The following is a 26,935-nucleotide window of genomic DNA, read 5'->3' on the forward strand; positions in this document are numbered from 1 at the left end:
TTGTCGTTTCTAATGGCTGAGTAATATTCCATTGTATACATAGACCGCATCTTCTTTACCCATTCGTCTTTTGATGGACACCAAGGCTCCTTCCACAGTTTGGTTATTGTGGACATTACTGCTATAAACATTGGGGTGCAGGTGTCTCAGTCATTCACTGCATCTGTATCTTTGGGGTAAATCCCCAGCAGTGCAATTGCTGGGTTGTAGGGTAGCTCTATTTTTAACTCTTTGAGGAACCTCCACACAGTTTTCCAGAGTGGCTGTATCAGTTCACATTCCCACCAACAGTGCAGGAGGGTTCCCCTTTCTTCGCATCCTCTCCAACATTTGTTATTTCCTGTCATGTTAATTTTCACCATTCTCACTGGTGTGAAGTGGTATCTCATTGTGGTTTTGATTTGTATTTCCCTGATGGCCAGTGATGCAGAGCATTTTCTCATGTGCTTGTTGGCCATGTGTATGTCTTCTTTGGTGAAATTTCTGTTCATGTCTTCTGCCCATTTCATGATTGGATTGTTTGTTTCTTTGCTGTTGAGTTTAATAAGTTCTTTATAGATCTTAGATACTAGCCCTTTACCTGATATGTCATTTGTAAATAGCTTCTCCCATTCTGTACATTGTCTTTTAGTTTTGTTGACTGTTTCTTTTGCTGTGCAGAAGCTTTTTATCTGGATTTCAAGTCCCAATAGTTCATTTTTGCTTTTGTTTCCCTGGCCTTCATAGATGTATCAAGAAGTTGCTGTGGCTAAGTTCAAAAAGGGTATTGCCTGTGTTTTCCTCTAGGATTTTGATGGATTCTTGTCTCACATTTAGATCTTTTATCCAGTTTGAGTTTATCTTTGTGTATGGTGTAAGAGAATGGTCTAGTTTCATTCTACTTCATTGGCTGTCCAATTTTCCCAGCACCATTTATTGAAGAGACTGTCCTTTTTCCAGTGGATAGTCTTTTTTTTTTTTTTTTTTTTTTTTTTTTTAAATTTTTATTTATTTATGATAGTCACAGAGAGAGAGAGAGGCACAGAGACACAGGCAGAGGGAGAAGCAGGCTCCATGCACCGGGAGCCCGACGTGGGATTCGATCCCGGGTCTCCAGGATCGCGCCCTGGGCCAAAGGCAGGCGCCAAACCGCTGCGCCACCCAGGGATCCCGGATAGTCTTTCCTGCTTTGTCAAATATTAGTTGACCATAGACTTGAGGGCCCATTTCTGGCTTCTCTATTCTGTTCCATTGATCTATGTGTCTGTTTTTGTGCCAGTACCACACTGTCTTGATGATCACAGCTTTGTAGTACAACTTGAAATCCAGCATTGTGATGCCCCCAGCTCTGGTTTTCTTCTTCAGTATTCCCATGGCTATTCGGGTCTTTTCTGATTCCACACAAATCTTTTTTTTTTTTTTTTAATGTTTATTTATTTATGATAGTCACAGAGAGAGAGAGAGAGAGAGAGAGGCAGAGACATAGGCAGAGGGAGAAGCAGGCTCCATGCACCGGGAGCCCGACGTGGGATTCGATCCCAGGACTCCAGGATCGCACCCTGGGCCAAAGGCAGGCGCCAAACCGCTGCGCCACCCAGGGATCCCCTGATTCCACACAAATCTTAAGATGATTTGTTCCAACTCTCTGAAGAAAGTCCATGGTATTTTGATAGGGATTGCATTAAACATGTAAATTGCCCTGGATAGCATTGACATTTTCACAATATTAATTATTCCAATCCATGAGCGTGGAATATTTTTCCATCTCTTTGTGTCTTCCTCAATTTCTTTCAGAAGTGTTCTGTAGTTTTTAGGGTATAGATCCTTTACCTCTTTGGTTAGGTTTATTCCTAGGTATTTTATGCTTTTGGGTGCAATTGTAAATGGGATTGACTCCTTAATTTCTCTTTCTTCAGTCTCATTGTTAGTGTGTAGAAATGCCACTGATATCTGGACATTGATTTTGTATCCTGCCACATTGCCGAATTGCTATATCAGTTCTAGCAGTCTTGAGGTGGAGGCTTTGGGGTTTTCTACGTACAGTATCATGTCATCTGCGAAGAGGGAGAGTTTGACTTCTTCTTTGCCAATTTGGATGCCTTTTATTTCTTTTTGTTGTCTGATTGCTGAGGCTAGGACTATCTAGTACTATGTCGAATAGCAGTAGTGAGAGTGGGCTTCCCTGTCGCTTTCCTGATCTTAGGGGAAAGGCTCTCAGTGTTTCCCCATTGAGAATGATATTTGCTGTGGGCTTTTTGTAGATAGCTTTGAAGATGCTGAGGAATGTTCTGTCCGTCTCTACACTCTGAAGAGTTTTGATCAGGAATGGATGCTGTATTTTGTCAAATGCTTTCTCTGTATCTATTGAGAGGATCATATTGTTCTTGTTTTTTCTCTTGTTGATATCATCTATCATGTTGGTTGTTTTACGAGCATTGAACCAACCTTGAATCCCAGGGATAAATCCCACTTGGTCATGGTGAATAGTCTTCTTAAGGTACTGTTAGATCCTATTGGCTAGTACGTTGTTTAGAATTTTTGCATCTTTGTTCATCAGGGAGATTGGTCTATAATTCTCCTTTGTGGTGGGGTCTTTGTCTGGTTTTGGAATTAAGGTGATGCTGGCCTCATAAAACGAGTTTGGAAGTATTCCATCCCTTTCTGTCTTTTGGAACAGCTTTAGTAGAATAGGTATTGTTTCTTCTTTAAAGGTTTGATAGAATTCCCCTGGAAAGCCATCTGGCCCTGGGCTTTTGTGTCTTGGGAGGTTTTTGATGACTGCTTCAATTTCCTCCCTGGTTATTGGCCTGTTTAGGTTTTCTATTTCTTCCTGTTCCAGTTGTGGTAACTTGTGGTTTTCCAGAAATGTGTCCATTTCTTCTAGATTGCCTAATTTATTGGCATATAGCTGCTCATAATACATTTTTAAAATTGTTTGTATTTCCTTGGTTGTGATCTCTCCTCTTTCAGTCATGATTTTATTAATTTGAGTCTTTTTTTTTCTTTTTAATAAGGCTGGCTAATGGTTTATCTATCTTATTAATTCTTTCAAAGAAACAACTCCTGTTTTTTTGATCTGTTCTACAGTTCTTCTGGTCTCTGTTTCATTGAGTTCTGCTTGAATCTTTATTAACTCTTTTCTTTTGCTTGGTGTAGGTTTGTTTTATTTAGTGTTTTTCTCCAGTTCCTTTAGGTGTGAGGTTAGCTTGTGTATTTGAGTTTTTTCCAATTTTTTTGAGGGATGCTTGTATTGCATGTATTTCCCTCTTAGGACTGCTTTTGCTATATCGTAAAGATTTTGAATGCTTGTATCTTCATTTTCATTAGTTCCATGAATACTTTTGATTCTTCTCTAATCTCCCAGTTGACCCAGTCATCTTTTAGCAGGATGCTCTTTACCCTCCATGTGTTTGAGTTTCTTCCAAATTTCTTCTTGTGATTGAATTGTAGTTTCAAAGCATTGTGGTCCGAAAATATGCAGGGGACAATCCCAATCTTTTGGTATCAGTTGAGACCTGATTTGTGACCCAGTATGTGGTCTGTTCTGGAGAAGTTCCATGTGCACTTGAGAAGAATGTGTATTCAGTTGCATTCAGATAGAAAGTTCTATATATATCTGTGAAATCCATCTGATCCAGTGTATCATTTAAAGCTCTTGTTTCTTTGGTGATGTTGTGCTTAGAATATCTGTCATTTGCAGAAAGTGCCATGTTGAAGTCTCTACTATTAGTGTATAATAATATGTATGTTTTTACTTTGTTATTAATTGATTGATATACTTGGCAGCTCCCACATTAGGGGCATAAATATTCATGATTGTTAGGTCTTGTTGGATAGACCCTTTAAGTATGATATAGTGTCCCTCTTCATGTCTTTGGGATAAACTTTAATTTATCTGATATGAGGATTGCTACCCCAGCTTTCTTTTGAGGACCATTTGAATGGTAAATGGTTCTCCAACCGTTCCTTTTCAGACTGGAGGTGTCCTTAGGTCTAAAATGAGACTAAGAGTCTAAAAGACTCTTGTAGACAGCAAATAGATGGGTCTTGCTTTTTTATCCAGTCTGAAACCCTATGTCTTTTGATGGGATCATTTAGCCCATTCATGTTCAGAGTTACTATTGAAAGATAAGAATTTTTGTCATTGTAATACCTATTCAGCCCTTGTTTTTGTGGATTATTTCTTTGGGCTTCCTCTTTCTTTTACAGGGTCCCCCTTAATATTTCTTGCAGAGCTGATTTGGTGGTCACATATTCTTTCAGTTTCTGCCTACCTTGGAAGCTCTTTATCTCTCCTTCTTTTCTGAATGAGAGCCTTGCTGGATAAAGTATTCTTGGCTGCATGTTCTTCTCATTTAGGACCCTGAATATATCCTGCCAGCCCTTTCTGGCCTGCCAGGTCTCTGTGGAGACGTCTGCTGTTAATCTAATATTTCTCTCCATATAAGTTAGGGATCTCTTGCCTCTTGCTGCTTTAAGGATTTTCTCTTTATCTTTGGAATTTGCAAGTTTCACTATTAAATGTCAAGGTATTGAATGGTTTTTATTGATTTTGGTGGGGGGAACCTCTCTATCTCCTAGATCTGAATGCCTATTTCCCTCCCCAAATTAGGGAAGTTCTCAGCTATGATTTGTTCATATTTTTTTTTTTTAAATTTTTATTTATTCATGATAGTTACAGAGAGAGAGAGGGAGGCAGAGACACAGGCAGAGGGAGAAGCAGGCTCCATGCACCGGGAGCCCGATGTGGGATTCAATCCTGGGTCTCCAGGATCGCGCCCTGGGCCAAAGGCAGGCGCCAAACCACTGCGCCACCCAGGGATCCCAGCTATGATTTGTTCAAATATGCTTTCTGTCTCTCTGCCTCTCTCGGTGCTCTCTGGAACCCCAATTATATGTAGATTTTTCCTTCTGAGGCTATCATTTATTTCCCTTAACCTTTCTTCATGGTCTTTTAATTGTTTTTCTCTTTTTTTCTCAGCTTCCTTCCTTGCCATCAGCTTGTCTTCTGTGTTGCACACCCTTTCTTCTACCTCATTAACCCTCGTCGTTAGGACCTCCAGTTTGGATTGCATATCATTTAATTTATTTTTAATTTTGGCCTGATTAGATCTAAATTCTGCAGTCATGAAGTCTCTTGATTCCTTTATGCTTTTTTCCAGAGCCACCAGTAGCTTTATAATTGTGCTTCTGAATTGGCTTTCTGAAATTGAATTGTAATCCAAATTCTGTACCTCTGTGGCAGAGAGTACTGTTTCTGATTCTTTCTTTTGTGATGAGTTCTTCCTTCTAGTCATTTTGCTCAGTGCAGAGTGGCTGTATGAGTGGGGTGAATCAAGAATATCAACCACAACCTAAGTAAATTTCACTCTAGATGATTCTGACGAGGTCAGAGACCAGAAATTGAAAACAAAGATCAGAACAAAATAAAACAAAAGGACCACTAAAGTGAAAAACAAATTTTAAAAGCAAAGTAGTAAAAAAAAAAAAAAAAGGCCAAGAATCCCAAAGAAGAAGAGAAAAAAAAAGAAAAGAGAATAAAAGATAAAAAAAGCAAAAGTAAAGAGAAGAAAAAAAGGGGGGGTATTGGGAGATGGTGGTGACGAAGTTGTAGTGGAGGGAGAATGTAGTCTACCTGAGGGGTCCTAGAGGGTGATCCTGTTGGTTCTGAGTATATTGAGTTCTGTATATTAGAAGATACTCAGCCCCAAATTTATATAAACCAGAAATGCTTGTAGAAAGCCCCAACATTGACCACCAAAACATAAATGAGATAAAAGAGGGGGGTAGAATGGGAATGAGGAATCTCACAGAATGAACCAGCACAGTATACCACTTGGTTCTGGGTGCATGCTGGTCATGTTTTAGAAGATATTAACTTATGCCATTGTAGAACAAAATAAGGAAGAGAAAACAACACAGAACAAGAAAACATACCTTGTATATCTCCCAAAATTAAGTTGAGTATGTTGAAGGGAATCTAGAAGTGGAAAATATCCAGGACCTGTAATTGTAGAAATATGAAAGTCAAAAAGGAAGAATCTTAAAAATGAAGAGGTGATAAAATATGTAGTTAAGGTGGGAAAAGAGAAAAAAAATTAGAAATTTATAGTCTGATATAAAAGTGAGTTGTATTGGAAAAAGGAAGAAAAAAAATAGGAGGGGTATCCTCTAGTTCTATATACTGTAAAGCATCGACTTCCCCTGGAGCTTTCCAGCATTGCTTGGTCAAGAACTTGCTCTTCCCCTGTCATTCCAGCTGGTCTTCTGGGGGAGGGGCCTGCTGTGCTGACTCTCAGGTGTGTGCACCTGGGGGAGCTGCCCCGCCCCCTGCCGGTGCTGGGCTCAGGGGGAGATGTTGACCCCGTGAGGCCTCTGTCCCCTGGCGGCCCCACCTCTCCCAGGCACAGGGTGACACCAGGAGGAACAACACCACTGGGGGCGGCCAGCCTTCCAGCCCTGGAGTCAGCTCCCGCAATAACTACCGCAGCTCCCAGTCCGCACTGGCCTAGGTGCTCCCGGGGCGGTGGGGGCGCTGACCTGCATAGCTCGGGGGCCGGGCGGCAGGAGCGTCCCCGCTGTCCGGTGTTGTCCCGGCCTCCGCCTGTCCCGGGGGGAGCGCAGGATCCTGGGCTGTGTCCACTCGGTGCCCTGGGATCCGGGGCCGCGCAGCCCCCTCCGCGCGGAGCCGCCGCCTGACTGACCGGCTCCTCCCGAGGCCCCGCCGGGTGCGAGCTCCAGCCCTTTACCGAGATAGGCCGCGGTGTGCGGTGCGCTCTCCCCCGGGCGCACTTCTGGAGGCCCCACTGCTTCTCCTGCGGTCCTGCTCGATTTCCCGGCTAAGCGCCTTTCCCTCCGGGAAGAATCCAGTGCGGATTTGTAAAGTTCCCGCTTCTCTGGGGCTGGGCTTTCCTGTCCCGGAGGCTCTCACCGCCCCCCATAGCCTGGCTCCTCGCAGGCCTCCTCCCCCAATTGATTCTTTTTCATTTTATTTTTTTCCGCTTTCCTACATTGTTAGAAGCGAAATCCCTTCTCTCCGTAGTGTTCCGGCTGTTCTCTCTTTAAATCTCAGGTTGAATTCGTAGGTTTTCAGGATGATTTGAAAGTTATCCAGGTGAGTTGGTGGGGCCTGGTGAGGTGAGGGCCCTACTCCTCTGCCAGCCTGCCCCGCCTCTCCGCCTTCAAGGTATTTAAAGACTTTGTGAGTATGGAGATGTCAAGAGACTGGACATCTCTGTGTGATCAGGGGCCAGAAAATCAGTGTGTGAGAGATCTGGGATAATAGGTGTTTGAGGTCAGAAAGTAGGATATTGGAATTTAAGATTTCTGATATGTAGCACTTTCTGATCATCTGTCCATGACTTTGTTCCTCCAACAAATGTTTTGAGTACTTAAGATCCCTTCAGCAAATACCTATTGCACATTGACTATGTGCTTGGTATTTTGCTGGGTAGAGGGGATAAAAACAAGCAAACAAAAATCCGTTATCGACTCAGCAAATATTGATGGATTGCCTTCTCTTGATATTGATCCCTCCTTCAAAATAAATCCAATTTGTGGAAATATCGACAAGTAAGTAGGTAATTATGAGTCACTGTCATAGATACTTTAACTGTAAAAATGCCAGGAGAATTCAGCAGAAGAGTATCTAACCCAGTAGTGGATAATGTGTAAGGAGACGTTCAGAAAGGGAATCATCAAGTTGAATACTAATAAACAGGCAGGAGTGGCCGGAGAAAGAGGAAGACAAATAGTGAAAAGGACTTTATAGGAAGAGAAAACAACATGTCTTCTGAACCTAGAAGGTTCGTAGACTTCTTGTGGTTCTATAGATCACTTGGTGTCGTAGAGGCACAGATGCAATGGCAAAGGGGAGAGATGAGGCTGTTGGGAGAAGAGGGTAAGCAGTGAGACCAGAGAGGAAGTCTGAGGATTTTGGGTGGACAGATGCTGTTAATGTTCAAGGTTGGGAAATCTTTCCTGGCAGAATTAGGAAAGAGCCTTTTTATTATGGAATTTCCAGCATTTGAATGAAGGAGTTTGATGATGGTGTTGGACAGTCTTAGCTGACAAGACCAAGTGGTGCCTGACCTTTGTTGGAAGATTTTGAGGTGTGTTCAGATCCATCCAACAGATGCTCAACAGATGCTTCTGTGGCCACTTGCTACTGTCTAGTGCTTGGAGGATGCTAACACTTCAGTCCTATTTCTATGTCAAATAAAACATATTTCTTTTAGAACTATTTCTCTCAGGAGTAATCTTGTGGCCTCTGGGAGCCTGGAGAGAATAAAACCCCTGGGATTTTCTTTTTTGTTTTATTATGACTCAGTCTGATCCTTATACTGTTGTAACTGTTGTAATATGCTCGTTCCCTGTTAGGCTTCTCTCTTCCTACCTCTGACTCTGGGGAACGCACTGGAGATGTAAGAAGCCTCAAGTTTTTACCTTTTTCTCCTTGAGTATCTTTTCCTTCTATTTCTTTTTTTTTTTTTTTAAGATTTTATTTATTTATTCGTGAGAGACACACACACACACACACAGAGGCAGAGACACAGGCAGAAGGAGAAGCAGGCTCCATGCAGGGAGCCCGATGTGGGACTTGATCCTGGGACTCTAGAATCATGCCCTGGGCCGAAGACAGGTGCCCAACCACTGAGCCACCCAGGGATCCCCCTTTTCCTTCTATTTCTTAAGTAAAACTATTTTAACTTAAGAGAAATTATAAATATAATGTCCTCTTAGGATAGACTCATGAGATGCATTTAGAGGCTCTATTTTTTATAAAGGGTCCTCCACAAGGATTTTCATCCACTAGGAACATTTTGAATATTTATTTAGAAGTCCTGAAATCTTCTATAGCTACCTCTGCTCCTCTGTGGTAGTTTTTTAGCCAAGTGTTAAGGCGTAATGATCAGTCCTTAGGGCACTCTCATAAACAATGATGTTATGGCTCAAATAATTGCCAAACTTTGTTTCCTTAAAGAAGACAAATAAATTTCTTTCCCTTGGCAATCATTTTCTACTGGGGTATATTACAGAATGTTTTACATTATCATGATCTTGTAATAAAATTATCCCCAAATCAGTAACTGATGCATCACCTGATACCATAAAAAGGTTTAAAAAGCCTGGGTCTTTTCAGAACTCTTAAATAATTCATACCTTATTTTAGTTTTTCAAAAGTTTCCTGACCTTGTGGAGCTGTATAATCTCATCAGGTGTCCATTTTATTCCTAATCAGTTAAAAGTGGACCAAGTTGTTGCCAGGACTGAGGTTACAAACCTTTGATAATAGCTTGTTAGCTTTCTAAATGAAATGTAGTCTTTTTTTTTTTTTTTTTAAATGGGGATTCTGCACCACCACCCCCATTTTCCTGTCTTGGTTATTGGACTTTTGGAAGTCCATGTTGGCTTTTTCACAATATACCACAGATTCACTTTCGTGTATTGCCCTTGGAACTAGTCTCAGCTGTCCCTGATCTACTTCGGATCAAATAGAGCACTGGTTGTGTGGTTTATGGTCATCATTCTCAGTCCACTTCAGAGCTGGCCAGCGAGACTTTCTGTCTCTCTGCAGATGGGGTTTCTTATTGGGAAGAGGCAGGAATATTCCTCAATCCAAGGTAAGTGTTATAAGGTCAGGGTTATAGACTGTTTTTTTCTTTCCAGTACCTGTTTCCTCTTCCAAATACCACCTTTTGAGGTGTTCCTTCTTCCCTTTTAGATGTAGTCAGGTGGGACTTTTCAGGGGCTTTCTTCTCTGCTAGCTAGTCAGAGGACTAGTGATGGGACTGAGGCCAACGGGGGACTCCTTCCTTGGAATTGAATCTTGAGTAGAAGGACAAAAAGACTAAAGCTAGTTGACATTCCTTCTTTCCAATGCCTGTGTCCTGATCAGACTATTACGGTTGTGTTCTGTAGCCCTCCAACCTCTTTGGGCCTGCTGTGGTCCTGGCCTGGTTTTCATGTTGCTCCTGTCACAAAAAACCCCAGCTGATGCATCTAGTTTTCTCCTAATTCTATTTCTTGGAACCTAAACAAGTTGGTAGTTGAGATGACTTTAGCAGTTCCAAAATCTGGTTATATTGCTTCAACTCTAAGCAAAAGAGCACTATGAATTAGCAGATTATTTTTTGTAATCGACACAATTTAATTTTATGGCCCTACTTTGGAACCAGAACTAATGAAGAAGTCCAGACACTTGAAGTTCTAATCACTCCTGGCTTTACTGTTTCCCAAATTTACACCTTCATGTCTCCTAAAAACCACTCATTAACTGGGTTAGCAGTAATTGGATTACTAAGTATAATTATTTTTTCTATATTATAGCATTTTAGTCAAATCAATTGTTTCTTTTTGGGGGAAGAATATATGTGAATCAAATTTTTTCAGAGCTCTTATCAGCATTTTTTAATTGTTCCATGCTGAAGTCTTCATCATAAAGAGTGAACCCTTTCTGATTCTGATGCTCTCCCGTGATTGAGGTCATGTTTTGACCTTTTAAAGTACTGACAAGATTTTAGCTAATTTCCATTTCAGGTTTTAAGGCATTTCTTAGGAGACCATCCAGCTTGCCTTTCCATGCTTCTTTTAAATTTAGCTTTGTATTAATAAGACAAAATACATAGTGGTTAGGAAGATACAGTTTTGGATTAGAGTTTTGGTTTTGCCACTGAATAGCTGTGTGACCAAGGTCAAGTTACTTATGCTCTCTTAAGTTTTAATTTCTTCATATGTAAAATGGAGGTTCCTGGGAAGATACAAGGAAATGATGCATATAAAATTGCTTAGCATTTGGCACAGAATAAGCAGTCAATAAATATAAGCCATTATTATTATTACTACTACTACTCTATTGTCCACTCTAAGCATTCTGGAACATTCTGTTTTATCATATCAGAACTACTTTTCATCTCCTTCTGAAATGTACATAATAGTGCTGAGAATCCAGAATGTACCCTCGGGAGGTCTACTAGGCAAGTAGTAAATATGGCACTTTATCATTATAGTCATATAACAGTTTTTTATGGATAGTTGCTAATCATGACTTTGAAAATTGCATTATTTCTTTCCCTAAGTGTTTTGCTGCACTATGGATATTAAGCTCTTGGCAAATGTATTTAATGTCAATCTGTACTCGTAACACTGAGTAACTTCTAAAAAGAGGTGGATTTGTTTCTGTAATGGAAACTGGAGGCAGAGAGGTTTACATGCAGACAATAGTACTTTGGACTTCAGTATTAATGTTTTCTGGCAATAAAACAATATGTTTTGGTGGACAACAACATGTTGGACATGTTATAGGTGACAGTGATATCCATATTGATAACACTTTTTCCTTTTTTTAAAGGATTTATTTGTTTATTTATTTACCAAACAGAACATTTTAAACATACTGTCTTAAAATGCATTATATATCATCTTCATCTGGCATAATTTCACGTCTTTCATTCAAAACACATTTATTGAACCTAAAGAGATAAATAAAGTACTGTCCTTACCACCAAGACACTCATTGTTTAGAAAGTGGGGACAGCCACACGCACGGATCATTTTGTGTAATACCTGTTAAAATAAAGAATGGAAAAAGAGGAGAATAAGTACTTCAGTGTGTGGGACTTCTCTTGGGAGGATTCAGAGATGATGCTTGAGTGAGTCTTGAAGCATAGAAAAGGATGTAAAACTCTCCAGGAAGAGGAAGTTGCATTAAAAAAGCTCTAAGGTATGACAAGCATAGCTTCTCGGGGAATGAATGACTTTTTAATTTTTTTTTAATGGTTTGGAGGTTAGGTTGGCTAGGAGGTAGCTATGGGAGAACAAAAGAGTAGAGAGGGAGATTAGGCGAGAAAGCAAAATCGTGATCAGAATATACAGGAGGAATTTGCACTGTAACAAGTGTGAGAGGAGTCATCAAAGGGCTTGGGGGTAGAGGAGACTAGAGACTAGTGACTGAGAGAAAAGGTAGGAGGCTGATAAAATTATCTCAGTTAGTGGTTCCCAGTCCCTACTGTACTTCAAAATTACCCTTGACATTCACTAATAATACAGATGCTTTAGCCCCACCATGGAGATTTTTATTAAGTAGGTTCATAGTGGGGATGGGTTATTTTAATATTTAAACAAGCTCCATCGATGATACTGATCAACAGCCAGGTTTGAGAAATATCTGTGTGATAGCCCATGGCAGAAAGCAGGAAGTTTAAAAAAAAAATCTCATTTGGGTTTATGGGTATGCAGAGAGAAGCTGCTAGAGTCAAGTCAGAAAATGCTAGTGTCTGACTGGTTCACTGGAGCATTAACTGCTGAGGCAAATTTTTGGAATAAGTGAAGAAAGCCCAGGGCAGTTGGCTAGTCCATGAGAGGGGGTCAGAGGCAGTCTGTTAATATCAGGGCCTGCAAACCCATGCTGCTGGTGCATTTTATAGGCTGCATGCATAATCCAGAGGAGGGAAACTTTCAAGGCGTAGGTCTCTTCCCTTGTGTTGTGTAATTTTTCCTTAGGCTGATTTCACCTGTTCCTATGCAGCCTAAAATATCTTGGTCTCCACAGTCTGTGTCGTAAATGAAAGCATATTAACATTTAATGTTCAAAATATTATAGCTTTCATCTCCCTTCTGTTCAAGTAGGAATTTCTTAAATTTTCGACAGTTATCTGGGGAATCTACTTACTTTTTCTGCTAAGGCTTCTTCCTCATTTCAATTCTGTCCTCTTATCAAGCTCCTACCTGTTGTTGCCTTTTAAGGGAACCCGCTCTATGGGCACATCCGTCCTCTCAGGGAGCCAGAGCTGGTCTGTCATCTACGGTAGAGGGTGGAAAGGTGAATGAGCCTTGGCCCAGCCCTGTGCTTGTGTCCTCTGGCCTAAACTGGCATGGCTGATGCCATGACTCATAGTGTTTTGTGACACAGTGACTTCCACATCTTTCTTTCCATCCATTTTCTCCATTTTTCCTCAGTTTGCTTGAATTAGTGAAAAAATGGAGATGGTAAAGGATAACAGATGCCATCCTCTGCTCCTTGACTGAGTCATTCATTCAGTGATTCAAGTTATACTGAGTACTGTGTATCTGTAAATTAGCTTTTGAGTCTAAACAGCTAAGGTCTTTGGCATGTGGGCCTTAGAAATATGGTTATCATATAATACATCTCTTCTCACATGAAGGACTGATTGTCCTATGCACATGGCTAAGATTTTTGAACTATAAATACCAAAAGAAAATTTCAAGGTCTCCTGTCACAGAACAAACAGAATTTAAAAATTCGTTTATTATTATAGATAAATTTTAATCACAACTAATGATTTTAGACCTTAATGCCAACCATTTCATATAAAAAATAAAAATGAGTTAATTCTGATCTCAATTTAGGTCAATCTTTATTTTAGAAAAAAAAAGGTATGATACTACAGTTTTATTATAATCTACACTCCCACAGGGAACTGGTTTACTCACTCAGCTTTAAATATCACTTTGATGCAAATGACTCATGGATCCCATCTCCAGTCTTACCCTTTTTTTGAGCTTGCGTCCAGATCTCCAGATGGAAGCATTGAACTTAGCATGTCTTCTGCAGAGGAAAAGCACAGGTTTTTGTAAGAGAGTGAAATATATTTGAAATTTGGTAGACATTTGTCTTCCCGTTTTCAGGATTTCTTAAATTGATTAAATTGACTAGAACTTCCAGAATAAAAAGGAATAGTGGCATTGTGTCTCCTTCTGGATTTTATTGATAATTCTTTTATTTATTTATTTAGTTAGTTTTTTTAAAAAGATTTTATTTACTTATTCATGACAGACACAGAGACAGAGGCAGAGACACAGGCAGAGGGAGAAGCAGGCTTCCTGTGGGGAGCCCGATATGGCACTCAAGCTGAAGGCAAATGCTCAACCACTGAGCCACCCAGGTGCCCCTGATAATTCTTTTTTTTTTTTTTTTTTTTTTTTTTTTTTTTTTTTTAATTTTATTTATTTATGATAGTCACAGAGAGAGAGAGAGAGGCAGAGACACAGGCAGAGGGAGAAGCAGGCTCCATGCACTGGGAGCCCGACGTGGGATTCGATCCCGGGTCTCCAGGATCGCGCCCTGGGCCAAAGGCAGGCGCCAAACCGCTGCGCCACCCAGGGATCCCCCCCTGATAATTCTTTTAGTGATTCAGTATTAGCCATAATTTTTACTATTGTCTAAAATTAATATTTTTTTCTCAGCTAAAGAAAGAGCTTTCCTAGCTTATTGAGGTTTGCCACTCCCTCCCCCCACTTTACTGAGGCATAATTGGCAAATAAATCTGTAATATATTTAGAATGTACAGCATGATATATATATACATATATATGTGTATAAAATAGTTTCCTCTGATCCATGGTTTAGCCTTCCGCAGTTTCAGTTACCCGCAGTCAACCACAGTAGGGAAGCAGATGATTATCCTTCTGAAGCATCATCAGAAGGTCAGTAGTAGCCTCATGCTACATCACTGTGTCTACATCATTTACCTCACTTCATCTCATCATGTAGACTTTTTATTTTCTCACATTATTACAGGAGGAGGGTGAGTGCAATACAATAAGATATTTTGAGACAGAGGGAGAGAACACATTTATGTAACTTTTATTGCAATAAATTGTTAAAATTGTTCTATTTTTAGTTATTGTTAAGCCCTTACTGTGTCTAATTTAGAAAATAATTTTATCATATGTATGTATAAAAAAAAAACATAGTATATATAGGGTTTGATACTGTCCGTGGCGTGAGGCATCTTGCAATGTATCCCTGTGGATAAGTGGGGATTACTGTACATTTTGAAATGATTACCACAGGCAGCTTAATTAACACATTTATCATATCATATATAGTTACCTTTAAAAAATGTTTATTTAAATTCACTTTAACTAACATATACTGTATTATTAGTTTTAGAAGTAGAATTTAGTGATTCATCAATTGCATGTAACACCCAGTGGTGGGATGCCTGGGTGGCTCAGTGGTTCAGTGTCTGCCTTCAGCTCAGGGCATGGTCCCGGGATCCTGGGATCAAGTCCCGCATCGGGATCCCTGCATGGGGCCTGCTTCTCCCTCTGCCTGCGTCTCTGCCTCTCTCTCTCTGTGTCTCATGAATAAATAAAGTCTTAAAAATAAACAATACTCCGTGCTCATCGCATTTGAGCTCATCGCATTAATGCCCTTCACCTAATTACCCCATCTCCCCACCACCACCCCTCCAACAGCCCTGTTTGTTCCCTATAGTTAAGAGTCTCTTTTGGTTTGTCTCCCCCTTTGATTTCATCTTACTTTATTTTTCCTTCCCTTCCCATATGTTCATCTGTTTTGTTTATTCCACGTATGAGTACAATCATATGCTATTTGCCTTTCTCTGACTGACTTATTTTGCTAAGCATAACACCTTCCAGTTCTACCCACATGGTTGCAAATGGCAAGACTTCATTCTTTTTGATGGCAGAGTAAGTTACCTTTTTTTTTTTTTTTTTTTGAGTGAGAACACTTAAGATCTGTTTCTTTGAAAATTTCAAGTACACTGTTACTAAGTGTAGTCACCATGCTGTACATTAGATCTTCTGAACTTTATAACTGGAAGTTTGTGTTCCTTGACCCAGATCTCCCCATTCCCCTCCCTGACTCCTTGCCCTTGGCAACCACCATTCTACTTTCTGTTTTTGGTTACACACATACATAATAGCATATAGCATTTCTCTTCCTCCATCTGGCTCATTTCACTTAGCATTAATGCCCTCAAGGTCATACATATTGTCTCAAATGGCAGGGTTTCCTTTTCTAAGGCCGAATGATATTCTATTGTATATGTGTGACACATTTTCTTTATCTGTTCATCTATCAGTAGACCGATTGTTTTCATATCTTGGCTGTTGTGAATAATGCTGCAATGAACATAAGAGTGGAGATATCTCTTTGAGATAATGATTTCATTTCCTTTGGATAAATACCCAGAAGTGGGATTGCTGGATCATATGATGCTTCTATTTTTAATTATTTGAGCAGCCCCCATTCTGTTTATCATATTGGTTGTATCAGTTCACATCCTTACCAACATTTTAGAAGTATTGTATTTTCTCCACATCTTCACCAACATTTGTTATCATTTGTCTTCTTGATAATAGACATCCTAACAAGTATGAGGTGCTATCTCATGGTGATTTGATTTGTATTTCCCCGATGATTGGTGATGTTGAGCATCTTTTCATGTACCTGTTGGTCATTTGAATGTCCTTTTTTTTAGAAAAATGTCTACTCAGGTTTTTTGCCCATTTTAAAATCATTTGATTGATTGATTACTATTGAGTTAAAAGTTACTTTTATTTTCCATAGCAAACCCTTATTAAATGTTTAGTTTACAGATGTTTTCTGCAATTCCATAGGTTGCCTTTTCATTTTGTTAACTGTTTCCAATGCAGTGAAGAAGCATTTTAGCTTATTTATTTTTATTTTTGTTGACTATATTTCTGCTGTAGGATCTGAAAAATTGTTGCCAAAACCAATATCAAAGAGCTTTTCCTTTATGTTTTTTTTTTCCCTAGGAGTTTTATGGTTTGAGGTCTTATATTTAAGTTTCTAATGCATTTTGAGTTGATTTTTGTGTATATTAAGACAAGGGTCTAATTTCATTCCTCTGGAAATGGATATCCACTTTTCCCAACACCATTTATAGAAGAGAACTATCCTCATTGTATATTCTTGGCGACTTTGTCGAAAATTAGTTGACCATATTTCTGGGCTCTCTATTTTATTCTATTTCTTTCCTTCCCCCCCCACCCCCACCTCCCTCCTTCCCATCCTTCCTTTGTCCCTGACTTTCTTTTAATACCATATTTTTTTATTACTAAAGTGGTATCTCCAGTGTTGCTCTTCTTGCTCAAGCCTGTTTTAACTATTAGAATCTTTTGTCATTCTATATGAGTTTTAGGATTGCTTTTTCTATTTATGTGAAAAATGCTATTGGAATTTTGATAGATGTTGCATTAAATTTATAGATCATTTTGGGTTGTATGGGTATTTCAACAATATTAATTCTTCCTATCTATGACCATGGGGTGTTTTTCCATTTATTTGTGTCTTTTTAAATCTCTTCCATAAATATTTTATAGTTTTTGGTGCTCAGGCTTTTTTTTTTCCCTTCTTGGTTAATTTATTCCTATTTTCTTGTTTTTGATACTATTATAAATGGGATTGTTTTCTTAATTTTTTTGGATATTTGTTATTAGTGTATAGAAATACAACTGATTTTTGTATGTTGATTTTGGATCCTGCAAATTTACTGAATTTGTTTTTGGTCCTAACAGTGTTTTGGTGGAGTCTACAGTTTTCTATATATACAGTTGTGTCATCTGTAAACAGAGACAATTTGCGTCTTTCTTTTTGATTTAGATACCTTTTAATGATTGCTTTGGCTAGGATATCTGGTACCATGTTGAAGAGGAGTGATAAGAGTGGGCACTCGTCTTGTTCTTGATCTTTGTGGGAATGCTTTCAACCTTTTATCATTGAGTATAATGTTAGCAGTAGGTATGTCGTATAAGACTTTTATTATTTTGAGATATGTTCCTTCTATATCCAGTTTGTGGAGAGTTTTTTTTAAATCATAAAAGGATGTTGAATTTTATCAACTTTCTTTTCCTGAATCTATTGAAATGATCATATTATTTTTATATATTTTATGAATGTGGTATATCAGATTTATTAATTTGTATTACATTTATGTTGAGCCATCCTTGCATCCAAGGAATAATCCTGCTTTATCATGGTGTATGATCCTTTTAATGTACTGTTGAATTTGGTTTGCTCTGAGGATTTTTGTATCTATATTCATCAGGTATGTAGAGCTGTAGTTTTCTTTTTGCATAGTGTCCTTGACTAGCTTTGGTATCAGGGTCCTGCTGGCCTCTTATTTAAAAATTTTTTTTTTTAATTTTTATTTATTTATGATAGTCACACAGAGAGAGAGAGAGAGGCAGAGACATAGGCAGAGGGAGAAGCAGGCTCCATGCTCCGGGAGCCCGACGTGGGATTCGATCCCGGGTCTCCAGGATCGCGCCCTGGGCCAAAGGCAGGCGCTAAACCGCTGCGCCACCCAGGGATCCCCTGCTGGCCTCTTAAAATCAATTTGGAAATCCCCCTTCTCTAATTTTTTGGAAGAGTTTGAGAATGATTGGCATTAATTCTTTAAATTTTTGTTAGAATTCACCAGTTAAATCATCTGATTCTGTTCTTCTCTTTTTTTGGGTGGCTTTTGACTACTGACTCATCTTCTTACTTGTTATTGGGCTGCTCATATTTTCTATTTCTCCATTATTCAATTTGGTAAGCTGTATGTTTCTAGTTACCAGTTTCTTCTAAGGTTATCCGGTTTGTTGGTGTAAAATGTTCATAGTAGCCACTTATGATTCTTTGTACTTAGGTGATATCAGTTGTAATGTCTCCTCTTTCATTTCTGATCTAATTTATCTGAGTCTTTTCTCTTTCTCTTAGTCTAGCTAAAAGTTTGTCAGTTTTATCTTTCAAGAACCTGGCTCTTATTTTAGTCTATCTTTTCTATTATCTTTCTGGTCTCTACTTCATTTATTTCTCTTCTGATTTGTGTTATTTCCTTCCTTATACTAAATTTGGGCTCATTTTTTTTACTCTTTTTCAGGTTTCCTTGAAGTGTTTATTTCAGACCTATTTTTTAAAAAAAGATTTATTTATTTTTATTTGAGAGAGAGTGAGTGAGAGCAGGGGGAAGGACAGAGGGAGAGGGACACAGTGTCCTAAGCAGACTCCATGCTGAGCATGGAGCTTGCTGTGGGGCTCAATCTTACAACCTGAGCAGAAACCAAGAGTTGGACACTTAACTGACTGTGCCCCCCAGGCACCCCAGATCTTTCTTTTTTCTTAATATAAGCATTTGTACTATAAGCATCCTTCTTAGAACTGCTTTTGCTGCATCCCATAGGGTTTAGTATGTTGTGTTTCCATTTTCATTTATCTTAAGATTTATTTCATTTCCTTATTGACCTCTTCTTTTTTTAAAAAAAAATTAGCAGTGAATGTTAAAGAAGTTAAAATATTTTTTTTGGCCATTGAGCCTGTAATCATATTTTTTTCTCATTTGATTTATAGATAAATTAAATTGTAATCATAGACTTACTGATATTAAATTATCCATATATTTCTGGGAGATAGAGAATATAATTACAGTATGTTATTTCTTTAATATATTGCTAGATTCCATGTATTAGTATTTTATTAAGAATGTTTGCATTTATATTCAAAGAAGATTGCTTTATGTTTTAAGTACAGTCATTTTTCAAGTTTTCTTATCAAAGTTATAATTTTGTAAAATTATTTGAGCAGCCGTCTTTCTCTGTAGTTAGAAAATTTTTAAATGGCATAGGAATTATCAGTTCCTTAAGATTTGAAATTTGTAAAAAATGAGATCAGTTGAGGCTGACATTGCTGTGGGGAGAACTTTTTGGATATCTTTCTCAGTATATTCTATGACTGTCCTGCATTCAAGTTTTCTACTTCTTGAATTAGCTTGCTGATTTTGTGTTTTCATCTGTAAATGATCAATGATGTTGTGCATCTTTTTTGTACTTATTAGCTATTTTTTCATCCCTAAATGATCAATGATGTTATGCATCTTTTTTATACTTATTGGCTATTTATGTATCTTCTTTGGAGAAATGTCTGTTCAAATCCTTTGTCCATTTTTAATGGGGTTATTTGTCTTTATTATTGACTTGCAACAGTTCTTTATAAATTTTGAATACAAGTCTCTTATCATATACATGATTTGCAGATATTTTCTCTCATTCTGTTGGTTGTTTACTTTCTTGATGATATCATTTGAAATGTTTAATTTTTTTTTTAAATTTTTATTTATTTATGATAGTCACAGAGAGAGAGAGAGAGAGAGGCAGAGACATAGGCAGAGGGAAAAGCAGAGACATAGGCAGAGGGAGAAGCAGGCTCCATGCACCGGGAGCCCGACGTGGGATTCGATCCCGAGTCTCCAGGATCGCGCCCTGGGCCAAAGGCAGGCGCCAAACCGCTGCGCCACCCAGGGATCCCGAAATGTTTAATTTTGATGAAGTTTAGTTTATCTACTTGTGTGTGTGTGTGTGTGTGTGTGTGTGTGTGTGTGTGTTTCCTTCTGGTGTCATATCTAAGAAATCATTGCCTAACCCAAAGTTATGAAGATTTACTCATGTTTCCTTTTAAGAATTTTATAATTTTACCACTTACATTTGGGTCTGTAATTCATGTTGAGTTAATATTTGTATATAGTGTGATGTAGGGGTACAATTTTATTACTTTTGCATGTGGACATCTAATTGTCCTAGTACCATTTGTTGGAAAGGCAATTTCTTCTCTATTACCATTTAATTTTAATCTTTACATGGATTTTTGCTTTGGAGCTCAGTTAAAGAATCTTTTGCCTTTTAATTTAAAAGACAAGTTTAATCCATTTACATGCATTATTATTGATGACATATTTAGACTTTCTTTGGAAATATTCAGATCTTCGGACTTTTATGTTTTTGTTTTATTTGTTATCCCTTCATATTGTTACTTTTTGAAATGGGGATTACTTTTCTTTCAGGTTTACAGAATGAGTGTTTTTATTTCTTCTTTCTGATAGCAGGAAACTGTTGATAATATTCATTTCATAAATCACATATGCCAGTAGTTTTATTATTATTTTTTAAAGATTTTATTTATTTATTCACGAGAGACACACAGAGAGAGAGGCAGAGACACAGGCAGAGGGAGAAGCAGGCTCCATGCAAGGAGTCTGACATGGGACTCGATCCCAGGACTCTAGGATCACGCCCTGGACTGAAGGCAGGTGCTAAACTGCTGAGCCACCCAGGGATCCCCCACCAATAGTCTTATTACTTGAGAGTCACATTTCAAGTTGCATTAAGTGAGGGTAGGTGTACAGTTCATTGGTATAAATGTAGATGATTGTGCTATGAGTTTTCTAAGGACAATGAAATATAAGTATTCAGAGGGTCTGATATGAAAATGAAATGTCTGATATTAATATAATGATAAACATATTAGACATATGACTCCATTGCTTTTTTTTTTATTTTTTATTTTTTTTTTATTTTTATTTTTATTTATTTATTTTTTTTTATGACTCCATTGCTTTATTTAATTTATGGCTAATTTTTACTTAGTCTTATTTAGTAGCTACTTTTTACTTCTGTAAAATCATTCAGTTCTTGAAATATGTATAACACAGGCTCAAAAAGCTACATATAGCAAGATAATGTTGCTTAACATTACCAGAATTCTACAAATATAAATACAGTTCAAATCTTGAAATGTATTTTTCTATGTTCACACTTTATTGTAGGACGCATATTCTTTAATTGAGAAGACTGAAGCAGAACAAAATACCCTATATTCATATCAAAAATATGTGGAAAGTTCAAAAAGAAAGAAAAGCAGAATTCCTCCCCCACCTATCCTGCTATCCCGAACTCATTGTTCTGTGACATTGAAACCTGCTCCATTTATTTCAGATGTTAAGGTATGTTGCCCTAATTATGATCTTTATTTCAGGTAAAGCAACACAAGTACTTTTATGACTATCATGATTGATACTTTACTTGCTCTTAGGACTTGAATAGTCTTATTTATAAGCACCGAACACTAGGATTAGTATTGTATTATCTTAACTATACTTAGCTTCTTCAAGACCTTTCTTCTTTGTGCTATTTTCCTTTATGTTCTATTTAGCCTTGCTATACCCAAATATATAGTAAGAATAAACAGGGGAGAAGCATTTCTCTCTTACGTATCTTTGTCACCATGGGGTAGCCATATGCTGACATCCTAGTGTGTTCAAGATGAAGTGCTCAGCTGAACTGGAAACAGGCATTTGAAGAGGATAGAAGTTACTCTCAGAGCCAATGATGGAGATGAGGAAATTTGGGGATAACAGATTTGGGGGTTCTTCCTAGAGTTCTTTGAGTAAATGAGGATTCTCTTAATGCAAACAAATGACAATTCCAGCCATATTGTAAATCATAAATCTTTATGTATTATTGAATAATGAACTCTTGCTCTCATCCCCAGTGCCTTGGAACTTGGCCTAAATGTGACTCTAACTTGAAATTTAGTGTCCTCACAAGCGTTCCATTTGATTTATGTTTTAAATGTTAAATTTTCCTCTGGATGATCAACAACATGCTCTTTGATGTAGTATAAAAAAGTTTTATGTTTGTCTTTAGGATATTCTGCTTGAACTTATATCAACTTGGTATTGTGGAAAGGGCACAGGCTTTAAAGTCAGACACCACTTATTAGCAGTATGACCTTAGGAAATCTAAATATACTTTGAGAGATGGTAGTGGTGTTTTTATTTGTAAAATACATTTGCTGTGAAAATTAAATGAAATAATATATGACAGTCCTGTCATATTAGTTGACATCCCTCCATATCTTATATAAAACATGTGTAGTAAATAAAGTTTGCTTAAAACAATTAATGATGGTATAGAATGTGATTATATTATTTGATGATTTTTTTCATAAATTTTGTGCATTGAGCATTATCGAGTATCTCTTATCTGTCCAGCTCTGTGTGAGATAATTGAGATATAAAAATAATCACAAAGTTTGATTCCATTCTTTGAGGAGCTGCAGACTAAATGGGATATGGACATTAGTGAGAAGCAATACCACCTTTATAATGTTTTATAATTGGTGAAATAGAAGTAATATTCATCTTACACCTAACAGTGTTGTTATCAATGCATTATTGCAATTGCTAGCATTTTTAAAGTTCAACTTTAGATTTTTTTTTGGATCTGTTTAAGAATGAGTATTTGCTGATTTTGGAAATTCAGTATATAACTAAGACTGGATGCCTTACCAAGAGTTTTTCTTTGTTTTTATTCAAACGTTCTGGTTTATTTAACCAAAATATATATTTTTTTGTATTTCAAATTAGTGAATAGATTATATTACTTCATAATGCTTAGAAATAGGAAGGTACAAGTATTTCATATCGGACCTGTAGTTGTAGGACCTGCCACTTAGCACATTATGTGAAGTTTTATATATATTATACATTAGTAGAGTTGTGCTCCACGAATTTATTACATACTCACCAACACTAGATGGTGCTGTGGGCTTAAATAAGTTTTCTGGTTAGAGGGTTCAGCCATCTTTTGTTTTATCAAAATCTCTTATTAAAGCATTTGTTTTATTAAAATCTATTTTAATAGTTGAAAATGCTGATGTTATTAATAAACTTTTACTTCTAAAGTTAGTGCTGATTTGTTCATGGTGTCTTTACTCTTGCATAGATTCTAATTACACATTGCTCCTTATAGTTACACAAACTAAGATATCTTCATTTGTGGAGCAAAATAGGAATATATATCCTTCTAAAAATGCTTTTAGAGAGAATTTTACCCTTCAAATTCTGATTTATATAGAGAGCTTAACTTAGAGAAAATAATAATTTAAGTCATATAACACAATCTTTCTGCCTCCAGCCCCCTCCCCCTTTTTGTAAAATGGTACTCTTTTTGCATGGAAAGTTAGTTTTTAAATTTCTTCTGAAATTCATTTGATTTTTTTCCCCCCTCTTGGCTTCCAGCTTCCAAGTTCTTTCAATGCTGTGTCTCTGTCCTTGGAGTTCTACCTTTGTCAAGTGTCCCTTAATTACCTGAGCAGTTTTCTGTATAGACATAAAAGTTTGGACACCTGTACCAGAAACTCTAATTCATTGAGGCCAGGCAGGCTTGGGTATATGTAATTTAGAAAAATGGTTGGTTCTGTGAAAATAGTATTTCTCTGCACAGTCAGGGTTGAGAGCCAGTCGTGCAGACAAGACACCATTAGGATTTTTCTGTTGACCTAGAGGAAGAAATAGCTAAGCTAAGCTACAGAGATAGTTGCTTTTTTTTTTTTTTTAGATAGTTGCTTCTTAGAGACAATTACATTTTCCCTTCTTCCCAGTTTTCCTTATCATTTAGATGTTGAGATGTTGGGAAGAGGAGCCTCTGGGGAAAAGGGAATGACACATGATGACAACCCATCCAATCCCAACCTCAGGACAATATGGCTCCTTCATAATGCTATTCCGTTAGGTATCAACTTACTCCCTTTTCCCTCCTTTCACTGAGGACTCTCCATTATTTTGACACCTTGGGCAGAAGAATCAGTTCTAATCATTTAATTAAGTTTAAGTTTGATTGTGTTTTGTAGAATTAGCATTTTGTTTTTGGTGTCTTTCTGTATTTAAGAATTATCAAATATCATGCTATTATCTGATCTTGGGCAAGTTATCGAGCATTTCTGTTTCTCCATTTCCTGTAAAGCAAAGTGACCACAGTAATCCCATTTCAGAGGGATGTTGCAAATATTAGAAAGTTTATGTAAATTTCCTAATATTACTTTGTACATAGAAACTGCTCATTTAATGGTAGTTAAAATAATCAATAATGAATAATAGTTTTTGTAGTCCCAGATAAAGTGAACCCTATATTTGTCTTTATTTTTTCGAGATTAAGCCTAAGTATATTTGTAAACTTAGGTTCCATGTTTTAAAACTCAAATAGTTATATTTTTATTTGGAAAAGTATTCCTCTTGCCACATCTTTTTTGTTTTTTTTTAAGATTTATTTAAATTCCAGTTACTCAATATACAGTGTAATATTAGTTTCAGGTGTATAATTTATTGTTTCAACACTTCCATACAATAGCTGGTGCTCATCACAACTAAGTGTCACATCTTGATAAAAGCAATTGAATGCTTTGTTAGACAGACTATGGATGATGGGTTCATCTCTCTCCTTGACAGGTTTCCTGGTACTGCATTTTGGGTTGCAAAGCAGAAGGGAGCTATGGAAAAGTAAGGCTAAACAATAATCATCTCCCAAACTCAGGAGAAGCGGTATGTCAAATTAAAAAAAAACCTCTAAAGGTCAGGAAATCTTGTCAAAAGTCTTATTAATGACAACTGAATGTTTTTTTTTATCCCCTTCTATCATTATTTCAGTGAATTTCTCTAATTTCAATTTAAGTCCTAACTCAAATCCAACAGTAAATACAAAGGTTTTATTTATTTATTTTATGTAGAAGAATTATTTAATTATATTTTTAAAGTCATATTACTTCAGTTTCCCATATATAAACTTGAAATATGTTTTTGTTAACAGATACCGGCTGATGGTAAAAGCATTTTTGAAGTGAAAGGTTTAGAAACTAATGAAAAATATGTCTTTGCAATTGCTGCTTATTCTTCTAATGGGAAGCTTATTGGTGATGCTGTTGGGGAAACAACTAAACCAATTCTGGTTTATCCACCTCTTTCTGCTGTTACTGCTCGGATGTTCTTGACGCAGGTAGAAGAAATTTCTGCTAATTTTTTCCTCTATGTTTTTTTTCTCTTAAGCTGTTACTAAGTAATTTCTAATGGGAAAAAAATCACAGTGGATATTCTAAAGCTCTTGTAATACATATTTCCATTACTGCAGTTTAGTCTCATAAAAATAGGAATCATTCCTTCTCTTTTTAGTGAGATTGATTTTTACAGTAACATTTTTTTCTTGGATTACAAATGTATTCAGGAAAAAAATGCTATTGTAAAATTTAATTTTAAATTTAATTTAATTTTAAATTTAATTTTAGAAATTTAGAAAATACTGAAATGTACAAAGAAGAAAATAAATGTTATCTATTATCCTATCATCCAGAGTAGCAGTTCTTAACTTGGGACAGTTTTGGTCCCCAGGGGACATTTGTCAATGTCTGGAGACATTTTTAGTTGTCATAACCTAGAAGGGTGCTTCTGGCATCTAGTGGGTAGACCCCAGGAATGTTGAAAAGCACTCTCCAATGCAAAGGACAGTTCTCCCTAACAAAGAATGACAAAGTCCGCCCCAAATGTCAGTAGTGCCAAGATGGGAGAAACCCTGATCCAGAGCTATCTTTCCATTTGTGCGTGTGTGTGTGTATACAATTTTATATACACGCACATTTTTATATATATACGTGTTTGAATTTATGTGTAATATATAATCTAATCACAGCATATAATTTTATATCCTGATATTTTCATTTAATATATAATTGACATTTTTTTCATTCCAGTAAGTATTCCTCCACAGCATAATTTTTAACACCTGCATCTTATAAAGGTATTGCCTCTTTTAACGATACTGCATCTTACAGATAGATCATAGTTTACTTAGTAATCTTTACTGGTGGGCATTTTGATATTTTTCAAAAGTCTTTTGCTATTATAAACAAAGCTGTGATGCACGTCTTGGTATATATAATCTATATATATAGATGCTGTAATCTATCTGCATCCATGATTACTTTTTTGGGTTAGATTTACAGAAGTGAAATTTCCAGACACACAGGCCTGAGTTCAAGTTCCAGTTCCTCACGTTAGCTACATGATTTTAAGCAAGCAACTTTAATGTATGAAGTGGGAATAATAATAGTGGTTACCTCCCAGAGGTATTATGAGTATTAAATGGAATTATGTTTCACCAGTGCACTTGTCACACAGTAGGCACTTAGTAAATATTATTTTTAGTTATGAATATACTCATGAATTAACATTTTTGCTGAAATGATTGCCTGCCTTATAAAACAGATCACCAGTGAATAGGACACAAGGAAGAATGACTCATTGACCTAAGTCTCTAGAATCTAATTTTAAGCCTATCGTTGGCTCTAGAAATGATGACTATTTTAAATTTTATCACATTTCTATTGTGCTATTATTTTTCTCTTAATAGTTGATTAGTATAATAAGCTAAGATCTTAATGGTATTTTATATTCTCATATTTTTCAAAGAAAATTAAATCGAGAGAATTGCTAGGATTTGTCTAGCATTGGTTTAGCATGTCATATTGGCTCATGGTTTTCTGATGTTTTTATTTCTTTGGAATCTAATATATTCCCTA

General features: G+C 37.1%; 1 protein-coding gene across 13 annotated transcripts in view; it reads left to right on the forward strand.

The window, feature by feature from the left end:
- CFAP54 (cilia and flagella associated protein 54) overlaps positions 1–26,935 on the forward strand; it is a 297,940-nt gene that overhangs the window by 64,664 nt on the left and 206,341 nt on the right. For all 13 annotated transcript variants that reach the window (XR_012005901.1, XR_012005898.1, XR_012005899.1 and 10 more), the window contains 3 exons: positions 21,354–21,530; positions 24,816–24,908; positions 25,174–25,359. Coding sequence is in view for 9 of the 13 variants with exons in the window: in XM_072773183.1 (XP_072629284.1) it covers positions 21,354–21,530; positions 24,816–24,908; positions 25,174–25,359 (456 nt within the window). In the remaining 4 variants the exon portion in view is untranslated. The remainder of the gene's footprint in view (positions 1–21,353; positions 21,531–24,815; positions 24,909–25,173; positions 25,360–26,935) is intronic.

Source organism: Canis lupus, chromosome 13 (assembly GCF_048164855.1).
Source record: "Canis lupus baileyi chromosome 13, mCanLup2.hap1, whole genome shotgun sequence".
NCBI classification, from domain to species: Eukaryota; Metazoa; Chordata; class Mammalia; order Carnivora; family Canidae; genus Canis; species Canis lupus.